The following is an 11,836-nucleotide window of genomic DNA, read 5'->3' on the forward strand; positions in this document are numbered from 1 at the left end:
ATGAAGTTTTGAGATACTCAGGTGTGTGCTAGCAGGAGGGCAAACCAACCGCCAAGCTGATTGCAAAAATCTACAAAGCTTTGGCTTGAAGCTTTCGATTGGGAAAGAGATGAGAAATGGAGAAAACTGAAAAAGATCGTAATGAATACCACAGGGATTCTCCTCCAGCAATCTATGATTCTTTATGACCGTCGTGTTTGTTTAAAATCAGTAAATTAAAAAGGATGAGGAAATAACCAGGAACAGTCTATCTTTTGGCTCATGTTTTAGTTCTATTAAGCTGTTTGCCACAGTCTTTGGCTTTAACTGTTCAACAGATGAAGCAATGCAGCGGACCACAAAAATATTGCTGTTTGTAGAGCAAAGATATTAAGAAATATAATAATAAAAAGATAACAATCATTTTGTTCTTGTTGTTCAAATCCTGCTGTTGCACACACACACACACATACACACACACACACACAAACACACACACACACACACGTTGGTGCGGCCATCTTTATGAGCACTCTCCATAGTCATAATGATTTTTATACTGTACGAACTATAGATTATATCCCCTAACCCTACCCCTAAACCTGGCCCTCACAAAAAACTTTCTGCATTTTTACATAAAAAAAAAAAAAAAATTATAAAAAAAAAAACAATTTGAATTATGGGGACACTAGAAATTTCCTCATGAACCACATTTATAGCATAATACCCTTGTAATTACCATTTTTTAACCTCAAAAAATGTCCTTGTAAACCACTCAAACCCACCCACGCACACACTGCTAGGGGCTTTTTATTTCAGGAAGTCCTAACTACAGAGAATAAAAAATGCTGTCAAATAATTAACCTTAATAATCCATCAACCCTTTTTAGATATGTCATGAATATGAAATCCCTCTCCATCATTAAACAGATTTCAATTTGATTAAATCTCGATGAGAATAACATTTGTACAACAGCATTTAACAAGTAGATATAAATTAAATTCAGTTAAATACTGTCTCATTATTTACTTATTAATATAAAACTAGCAAATTAGTGCAAAAAGTGCAAACTAAACACATAACATATCTCACTTAAGATGCATTAATCTGCCTATAGGCTTAACCTTCATTTAAAGGGACCATATTTTACACTTTTGTAGCATTTAATTTTTTTTATTAAGCCAACACACTATGTCAGTCAAGGTTTCTTGGAACAAAAATGGTCAACATTTTGTTTTACATTTTTGCCTCCCTCTCAGTCCAATTAACCAACTGTTTTTGCTACTGTTACTTTAACACTATTATATGTAAATTACTTCTGTTTTCGTTGACTAACCTTTTTGCATGTTAAAATTAGTTATAACACTGCCAACTTGAATACTTGATAAAAGTTGGTTTGTTGACGGGTCAGTCATTTGTTAATGTGCTAATTAGCTTGGAGTTGTGAATGTCAGAGTACGTCTAGATAGTATAACAAACTTGTATTTCAAAAGAGAAAGGAAAATTATGTTTTTCATTATATTACCCTTTATATGATCCCTTACACAGCCTAAACAGAGGGGGCTAAACTAGCTAAAAATCCCAACATGAAGATGTTGTTGATATTTCCTACAATTTTCTACATTAAAAAGCACAAAAGCTCACCAAAACACTTTGTGTAATATCTTCCTTTTTACTTGATCATAAGAAACAATTAATCTTTAACCACTGCAAAGCGAGCTGAACTACATACACACTGCCTATAAACTGTTACATATAGAAAAGTCGAAGAGAATATAACGCTAATTTCAACTGATTCAATCTAAAAAAACTTCTCTCTCCCCAGACAGAGGATCAAGATGCAGTCACTAAACCGATGGTTTCCATTAAAAGGCATGGAACATCAAACTCAAAAGAGACAAATAGCATTTAGACACAGCCAGCCAACAGACACACTGACTGTACCAGCCTTTTCACATACGTCAGGAAGAAGTTTTGAATTCTTCAGTTTTTGAAATGAATTCCCTACAAAAACAGGAGAATAATGTGGCATGTGTCCCACCTTTGAGTTTCTCTCCTAGCTGGCTGCATTCATGCTCGGAGTAATGGACGATGGGGGGTGGCGAAGGGGGCCGCATGCGGTCTTCTTCTATCCTGCGCCGGTGCCTCTCTTCCCTGGCTAGCATGCGCTGTCTGCACTCCCACTCGTACAGGTCATCTCTGGCCTGAGCAAAATCTACATGCAGCCGGCCTGTGTCCTTCTTATCTGTGCTTGATCCCAGCCTTACTCTATAACCTAGACCAGAGGAAAAGAGGGAAAGGAAGGGGAAGGGAATTGAAAGGGAAAAGAAAAAGGAAATTAAAAGCAAAATGCAAAGACAGAAAGGAAATAGGAAAGAGAAAGAGAAAAGGAAAAGAAAAGGGGACAGGAAAAAGGAAAAGTAAAAATAAAGGACAGGAAAGGAGAAAGGGAAAGGATAGGACAGGACAGGACAGGAAAGGAATGAGAGCACCAGAAAAACAAAAACAGAACGTTGAACATTCACCATAAACCATAAGTATGTTATTACAAAAACCCCACATTCCCACTATACTGATTCATAAAGTGACATGTGACAAAGTGACACACGCACGCACGCGCTGGTGCAGCTATCCTTATGAGGACTCTCCATAGACATAATTATTTTTATACTGTATGAACTATAGATTCTATCCCCTAAACCTAACCCTACCCCTACCCCTAAACCTAGCCCTCACAAAAAACTTTCTGCATTTTTACATTTTCAAAAAAAAAACATAGTATGTTTTTTTAAGCAATCTGAATTATGGGGACACTAGAAATGTCCTCATAAACAACATTTATAGCATAATACCCTTGTAATTACAAGTTTGTAACCTAAAAATTTTTCCTCATAAGCCACCCAAATCTCTACCCCCCCCCCCCCCCCCACACACACACATACACTCTGACACTCTCACTACTCTTTCTAACCTGTGTTTTGGCAGATTTGAGCAAACCCATGCCTATTTGTTTATGATACGACTCTAAAAATTCCCAAACGTGCACTGCGATGGGAGAGATGAGACATAAAAGTTTAACGAGCAAAGAAAATCCATGAAGTATGGGAATAATCTGGGCTTGTAATACTAATAAAAAACAAAGAGATTTTCCTGTATCAGGGTTTATATTTCAGCATAAAAAAGAAAACTGAACAGAAAAGTATCTTGACAAATGGCCAAGCAGTACCTGTAAGATGCTCTGGTGAATTCTGTGATGCTCGGAGTACATAAGAGTGAGCTCTGAAAAGTGTTTTTAAGGACAATGTATATCCCCAGATGGCCGTATCAGTAGAAATGAGACAGTGAGAGAGAGCGTCACAGTTTACTTCTGCATTTCCATCTCTACTTTACGGCCCCCAGATGCTTTTAAATATTTTACACAATGTGTTCACGTTAGAAATGAGCACCATTATTTATGGAAAGGCCTGCAGAGCTCCGTCACGAGGCCACATAATATATGGGCTGTTGTTCCAACGTTGCTCTCTTTTCACTGAGAGAGCAACATTCATAGACATATAAATAATGGAAAGGGTATTATTGCAGCGGCCGGCACATAAAATTTGCTTTCTGTGGCCACGATGTACATTCCAGTATTTGCATACAAAAACTGATTTAAGATGTGACTCGAGACTTGTCACTGGGAAGCCGAGATAAGAGAAGCGGACCGCAGCAGGTCATGTGACTGCTGTCGAGGCGGTTTCCGGGCTGGCCCGTGATTGATATCCAGTATTCAAAGGCAGAATTTTATTACTAGGTGACGACGCTTGTCTTCTTATTGACCTCTTTTGTCAGGGGCTCTCGATAGCCAGTGACAGTCGTTAGCACTCTTGAGCTCCCTGAGTGATGTGTGGAAGCCCCACCCATCTAATTAATTCTGCATCAATCCATCAAGTCAAGAGAGAACATGTAGACTCAAGGCCCTCATTTCCATTAGGTAAAAGGTAAATTGAAATTATTCTAAATCATATAGAGAGGAGGAGAGGAGGACAGGAGTGCAAGCCTTAATTTATAGTTTTTTCTTCTCTCGTTTATGACGATGTGAAAGGTTAGTTGAGTAATCAACAAATCTATGAAGTACAAATTTCAGAGCTGTTGTTAACTGAAAGATTTACAGCTTAATACATCCATAATGAAAAAATAAAAATAATAATACTATCTATCTATCTATATCTATATATATATAAAAAATAACAGGGCTCAACAATAAGGGTGACCCAATGGCTTGGAATAATCACTTGCCCAATTGGTCCAGTGCTGTGTTTTCACTACAGTACCATCTGTACCTGACAGGAAGAGGGCCTTGTCCACTGTGTGCTCCTCAGCAAACCGGATGTGACAAAAGTTCTTCTTGCTCTTGCGAATGGCGATGATGCTTCCACACTGTTCAAACACCTCCACAATGAGCTGCTCTGTGGCGTTCTCTGGCAAACCGCCCACAAACACTGTCTTACAGCCAGGGGGTCTCTCTCTGGTGGCAGGAGGAGGAAGGTCTTTGAAGAACAGAAGCACACAAGAAGATTAACTACCACCTCTACTTTCATTGATATTTTTTTCCCACTGCCTGCGATCACATCAAGTCTATAGCTCATTATTAGCTCTAAATGCCACGTATGAAAAAGATGAAACAGACAGTACTAAATCAATCGCATGATTTTTCTCATGACCTTGGCATTAAAATGATTCATTATCCACTTCTAATCTAAAACACTGGGGTTCAAATTGAAGACCATTAAAACTTGAAATATGATAAATCCCATTGATCAGGCTGACAGAAACATATGCCAAGGTACAATATAAGCAATTATAGTGTTGACACAGCTTAAAAGGGTGGTATCAATCTTATTTTTGGCCTTTTTGTCACTTTGTTAGCTTTAGTAGAGTGAACAGGAAAGGACTGAGGGTAAGAAGGGGAATGGAAACGGGAAATTACTTGAGACAGACTCAAACTTGCATCGCTGTACGAGCACCACAGTTCAATGTGTTGGAGGATATGTGTGCTAACAGATAAACCACATCTCTGACTGGCATAATTTCTTGTGGAAGGTCTTTGATTGGTTTAATTTGCACCAGTACACAACGGTAGAATGCTAATCACAAAGCTAATTTGCCCTTGATAAACCATTTTAACCCTGAATAAAATAATACATTGAGGAAACCAAACCGACACCTGTTAAAAGTCTGGATAACAAGCGCAAAGCCATCCAAAAGTGCAGTTGAAGGAAGCACCTGCCGAGACTTAGGGGCAACTATGGGCCTCACTGGGGGTCCAAACGGAGGAGTCAAAGCAGTTCAGGCATGTTTGGTTGTAAGCCAGTCACTGTAAATAACTCTATATATATAACCCCACAGCTGCCCCTAAACACTCACCATCCATCATCACCCATATTCCACTAACTCCTGTTTATTGTAGTGGCTCATTATGAGCTTTATGTTTATGTCAGTTCCTGTCAGGGGAAAAGAATATAATAAGCCATACTTTGTCATTGTCTGTCATGATGCTAGTGGAAATATACATAGTTTTCATGCAAAACTGTAAGCCAAGCATCTGGACGAAGACGATTCAGATGTCAGTCACAGGCTGTGAATAACAAGGTGTGAAATTTATTTTCTGTACAGTCTACGTACATGTTTATCAAGCATAAATATAACTAAATATCTAAATATCTGTAAATATCTGTCTGATCATTACCCAACTACTGTAACTCTGGAAGTCACTCAGAGGGGAATTCATTAATAATGAATTGTACCCACTGATGGTCTCATTTATTTGCTTGTATTGTCTGAGTTGTTTTAGCATGCAATTTATAAAAGAAACCATGCAAATTAGGTAATGCTGCAAAAATACCACCAAAATTAAGCAATTTGCACAGGGCTTAAAAGCTGTGGTCACTGTAAGCTATTATTGTATGGCAAGAGTTGTGCAAAGATTCTTCAAAACAATTCCTCTTTCGTATTGCTAAGAAAATATAACAGCACATAGGTGAGAATATGATTATAAAATATGTATTTTTGGTGAAATATTCCTTTAACAGGTAGAAATATTTGCACAAATGTAGCAAAAATGTATGCACTATCCCCGGAATCCCAAGAATGTGTGGCACACTACTCTGAATGCTGAATACTGACCCAAATGGGGTTGTTTTTTCTCATAAATTTCATGGAATGGGAGCAGACATCAGAGGAGCAGAGACTGAGGGTTATAGCTTAACTGCAATCAATGAGGTTCTCTCAGGGACAAGTAGTTTTGTCTTTAACAGCTTCACTTTCTACAAAGAGCTGTAACAAAAATATTGGTTTCTGGCCCATGTGAGCAAATGTTTACCTTATCAAACGTACATGAAACATTTTGGTTTGACATTAGTAGTCTCTTGAAAGTTTCTTCTTTGATACAGTTATAAAAAAAAAGAGAGTTGATGTTTGCTTTAGAAGCTGCACAAGAAAAGAGCATGATACCTCTGAACTTTTCTAAATCAAATACACCCACTTTTAGTTTTCATGTTCACAGTGTGGGAGAAAGTTCGGCAAAGTACACCATTTCATAAGTTTCATGACAGCCATTGGCTAATTTTTTTCCATTGTCACTCCAAGATGACGATGTGGAACTGCATATAACAATGCATCTGATCGAAGATGGATTGATTGAGACAGGTTAAGAGAGTTTCTCCAGTAACTAAACGTCTCAAAGTGGAAACAGAACAGCGATGAAATCAAGGCCTATTATTTCACAAACCAATGCTCATCGCATGACTCTGTGGCTGAATATCCTGTACCGTCTAAGGCGTTTCTTTGAAGAGTGAGTTAAAATGACACAGGAGGGTCTGAAACATAAATGCAGGAGGGCACTGTGTACCTCCAGCGCTGCGAGCGCTCAACCGGGAGACATTCGTCAACAAGCTTAACACTAATCAGCTAAAATGAAGACAGCCGCAGGTGTATCTTGTGCTCTTCCTCTATCTCCATCTTGCACACACATTTGCTCAAGCACACATACACGGTTGAGATGACAACCGTACCATGGAAAGAAGTTGATAGGAAAGTGGGTGTGGGAACATGTGAGGTACAAGAAGTGAGGAAAACGCCCAGCGCTTACTTTCTGTCACTGAAGACAGACATATGCGCATAATGTAAATCATCAAAAACAAACTTCTTCAGTCCCACTGAGATGCAAACAGCCAGATGAAAAAAGTGCAAACCTTTATCCTAACAAGCATGTTGCTATGTGCAAGTCTGACATATTTCTGTCATACTGTATACTTCCACAAGTCTCAAAGCTCACAAGAAGCCAACAACATTTAAACATTTGAGTGTTTTGGGGCATCTTAGGTGTGTTCAAACATTTTGTTTTGATTTTCACATTTATGGGCATCAAAAAATGTCTCAAAGTGAAATAGTGAGCTGTCTATCAAGACAACCTAAGATGCCCAAAAATGCTCAATTCCAACATTCAAAAACAATGATGTCCAAAAAAATGCTTTTGAGGTTTGATTTGAACATGTCTATGATACCGAAAAGGCATTCTAGGTTTGATTCAAACATTCAAACATGCCTATTATATCCAAAAATGCTGTCTAGGTTTGATTTTAACATTTTAACATGCCACTGATGTCCAACAATGCTGTCTAGGTTTGATCTGAAAGTTTGAACTTTACTATGGCATCCAAAAATGCTGTCTAGGTTCAATCTGAATTACTTAAAGTGCCTATGATGCCCCAAAATACTGTCTAGGTAGGCAGCTTGCTAGGTTTTGAGACAGATAATATTTCTTTTAAGCAGCAGTGAGTTTGACTGAGGTTAAAGGCCTCTGCTAGCACAGACTGGTATGGCGTATAGAGGTGTGGGTGATGTGTAACGGGAGTGGGTAGAGGTGAGGAAACAGGCCAGACTGGCAGAGCTCTGGGCAAACTAAGGCTTCCAGATGCAGAAGTAGAGTGACAATGCTCCCTCAATTCTTGGATGAAGAGAGTTTTGCCATATATAAAGGTCAGGAACAGACTTAGGCAAGGCTGTTGGTTTATAAGCCAGTGAAAGGCAGCATATGCAGATTGGCCTGATGGTGGCAGGTGTATTTACAAAATGGGCACTGAATCCTTGCTATCCTTTCGTGCAGTCTGTGGGATTCCAGGGTCTGAAAAGAAAACAGATTATATTAGCCATGCTTGGGCTCTCTCTCCCTCTCGTTCTCTCTCTGAGAACTTCGGTGCTGTCTTTCAGAAAGCCAGGCCTTTTCAAATGACAGGGAGTGAAAGCTGGTCGATGGCCATTTATTAACCTCAGTAGACTGGAATGGGGTGCCAGTGGTGATGCAGAGATAGAGTAAAGTCAAGCTGAGGCTGTGTAGAGCGGCAGAATAAGACTAGATTGGGAAGGTTTGCAGCAGTGCTGAAGTTGCTGGTAAAGTAGCTCTGCAGCAGGATGCAGATCCAGGACAGGACAGGTTCATTCCGCTGCTGTGAAAAAATTGTATAGCATAATTTCAGGAAGGACTTTCTGTTTTATATATACCTTTTTTTTTTTTTGGCGGAGGATGAATCTCAGTTGCCTCTGCATCTGAGACCGTCATTCTGCGCATCTTATCATGTGGCTTGTTGAGCGCGTTACCGTGGAGACCTAGCGTGTGTGGAGGCTTCACGCTATCCTCTGCGGCATTCATGCACAACTCACCACGCGCCCACCGAGAGCGAGAACCACATTATAGCGACCATGAGGAGGTTAACCCAATGTGACTCTGCCCACCCTATCAACTGGGCCAACTGGTTGCTTAGGAAGCCTGACTGGCATCACTCAGCACGCCCTGGACTCGAACCTGCGACTCCAGGTGTGGTAGTCAGCGCTTTTTTATATATTCTTTTTGCAAAGAAAGATTTAAGCTTGGCTTTCTGGTGATCCTTTGAGGCAGAGATTCTATGAGCTGAATTAAAAAAAGGAGATTTCAAATATCTGAAATGGTCAAATCTAATCAAAAACAAGTATTGAGGATAACAGCAAGAAGCCCATATGTTTTAAATACAGCACCAATCAAATAAAATGGTGCTGCCCTTTAAAACACACTGATAAATGACATACAGTATGGTATAAATGCTGATATCTGTCATCTTATTTTACCTTAAAGAGTATGAGAAAAGACAGAGAGAAAAGGGTGGACTACTTAGGCAAAGAGGGTAAAAGAAGTGTATACAGGAAATGAAAACAAGTTATGATTAAAGAGAACACAGGAGAGATGTAAAAGGACAAAATGGAAGGATTTTGACAAATAAGTGAGCACGTGCTGATGCAGAGAGGCTTCAGTTTGTAAAATTTTATGTTAAATGGCATTAGCCATCGCAGCCCCTTGGGACAAGGACTTTCATGATTTTTTTCTGGCAACTGAGGTGAGAGTAACCATAAATGATTGCTCCACATTACTGTATGCCATAGTCAGGAGAGCACAGCTGTCACCAGCTATTAAATCCACTTCTGCACGGACTGGTGTGGAAAAAAGGCAACTTGTTACAATGTGCGATATGTGCATGATAGCCTGTTCTATCCGGGCGAGATGAGAAGAGACTTTCATGTTTATGGATATGCCCAAATCTCATCAGACAGCATTCACTGCATCCAGCACTGCACCGGCATGGCCATCTCTTTCAAGTTTCTCTTTTCACCTCACTGTCACTTAAAACTACAATTCTACAATTTGATGCCCCTCTATTCAGCCCCAGAAACAAGTAGGTCTTTGTTCTACATCCCTCTTCCTCTATTTCTCCTCAAGATGCTTGCCACAATCACCCTTTACTGGTCAAACACAGAAGGAATGGAAAGAATGACCAGGTTTTCCTGTGACATCTCGTGCTTATGAACCGTACTTTCATGTTGCCGTGAAAGGATTCTAGGATCAATATACAGCAAGTTGCCTCTGTTGTCAATTGAACTATCGATCTGAATTATCGATCTCGTGAATTATGACAAGGTCACATTCCTAAAGAAAATCCATTCCTTTACAGACAATCGAATATTCTTGCAAAACATTTTTCAAGCTGGACAGAAATCTTGGTGTGAAAATCGAATTGACCTTCAAAGACAACATACACTACCGGTCAAAGGTTTTGAATCACTTGACTGAAATGTTTCTCATGATCTTAAAAATCTTTTGATCTGAAGGTGTATGCTTAAATGTTTGAAATTAGTTTTGTAGACAAAAATATAATTGTGCCACCATATTAATTTATGTCATTATAAAACTAAAATTTAATAAAAAAAAATAAAATAAAATAAAAGTTTTTGAAATGGATGACTTGGACCAAATAATAAAGAAAAGCAGCCACTAAGTGCCCAGCATAGATGGGAACTCCTTCAATACTGTTTAAAAAGCATCCCAGGGTGATACCTCAAGAAGCTGGTTGAGAAAATGTCAAGAGTACATGTCTGCAAATTCTAGGCAAAGGGTGACTACTTTGAAGATGCTAAAATATAACACAACATAAATCCCACAGTTCCATTTATGTTATTCCATAGTTTTGATGACTTTACCATTATTCTAAAATGTGAAAAAAAAATTTTTTTTTATAAAGAATGAGTAAGTGTTTCAAAACTTTTGACCAATAGTGTACATACAAAAGAGTTTTCTTGAAAAAATATCCACATTGCTTTGCAATTTTGAATTAGTTTTGATTTGAACAAGAAGAACACTCAAAATTCTGGCAAACACAGAATACGAAAAATCAATAGTTAGCCTGTTTCAATCAACATAAACTTGAGGCAGGATTATTCAGGTTTTCATTAGCTTTGACACTAGCTTTTCTTTTGATATTATATATTCTCTGTATTTCTATTTCTTTTACAAACTAGTGCTTGTATTTTTTTAATTATTATATTGTATTTCATTCATTTAAAATATGACAAACTGATAAAAACGTATTTCAATGTTTCAATAAACATGAACTTGAGGCAGGGTTATTAGTTTTTTTATTGTTTTGTAGTTGTTTCTTTTCTATAATTCTGTTCTGTTTTCATATTATATTTGTAAACGTATTTTTTTCTTTTTACTTAAAAGATTTATACTCATGGTTGTTGTTTTCATTTACAATATCCACCCTGACTTGATGGTAGCTGAGCATCATGGTTGTTGTGTCATGTTTTGAACGCTTCTCTTGTACTTCCTGCTCTGGTGTCAATCAACGTATAACATCATTTGTTTGAGCATTAGACTGTCCAGGGCAGGCGTGTCAGTCCGTCACTCTCTTGTAGACAGGTGGGTTAGGACACTGTGCAGGTGAGCTGACCGTACCATTACGAGAACAGCTAGCCTGTGATTGCAGATGTGCATGCGGTGTGTGATCAGCAGGCAGGAAGCTTATCTGTCTCCTCTGACCCTCCTCTTGCTGTGTGGCATATTTTACATGTCAGAACACCTCAGTCTCCTTAGAGGTCAACTGTCCAATTACAGGCAGAGTTTCACCCCATTCCCCCCGGACAGCCCCCTCCTATTTCATTCTTCTGCCTGACCTCTCTCTCTATGACAAGAGCCGAATTTAGATGAGCTCATTCAGCTGGTGGAATGAGGGGGATATAAGGGTAAACAAACAAATGGATGACAGCTCCTCTCTCAAATAAAAAAACACAGCACTTCTATTGTCTGTCAGTTTGAAGCTTTGAGTGACAGCTGGCACTTAAAATCATATCCTCATCTCATCAAAGTGACATGCCCTGCAAGGCCATCATAGTCTTTTTAGAATTTTAATAGTCAGTCCACAGAACTCAGAGTAGACGGAATGTTTAATATTTAATTTGATGCAAATGAAAACAAGGCTGTGAGGAATTGATGTCTATTTAATGAACTAA

At 38.7% G+C, this 11,836-nt stretch overlaps 1 protein-coding gene across 9 annotated transcripts in view; it reads right to left on the minus strand.

Annotated features, from left to right (window-relative positions):
- The window catches only part of LOC127418360 (ecto-NOX disulfide-thiol exchanger 2-like), a 246,547-nt gene that overhangs the window by 38,256 nt on the left and 196,455 nt on the right, over positions 1-11,836 (minus strand). For 8 of the 9 annotated variants that reach the window (XM_051658960.1, XM_051658955.1, XM_051658957.1 and 5 more), the window contains 2 exons: positions 4,303-4,509; positions 2,022-2,255 (listed from right to left, as the gene is read on the minus strand). In XM_051658960.1, the coding sequence (XP_051514920.1) occupies positions 2,022-2,255; positions 4,303-4,509 (441 nt within the window). The remainder of the gene's footprint in view (positions 1-2,021; positions 2,256-4,302; positions 4,510-11,836) is intronic. The other variant, XM_051658962.1, reaches the window with a different exon arrangement.

Source organism: Myxocyprinus asiaticus, chromosome 27, assembly GCF_019703515.2.
Source record: "Myxocyprinus asiaticus isolate MX2 ecotype Aquarium Trade chromosome 27, UBuf_Myxa_2, whole genome shotgun sequence".
NCBI classification, from domain to species: domain Eukaryota; kingdom Metazoa; phylum Chordata; class Actinopteri; order Cypriniformes; family Catostomidae; genus Myxocyprinus; species Myxocyprinus asiaticus.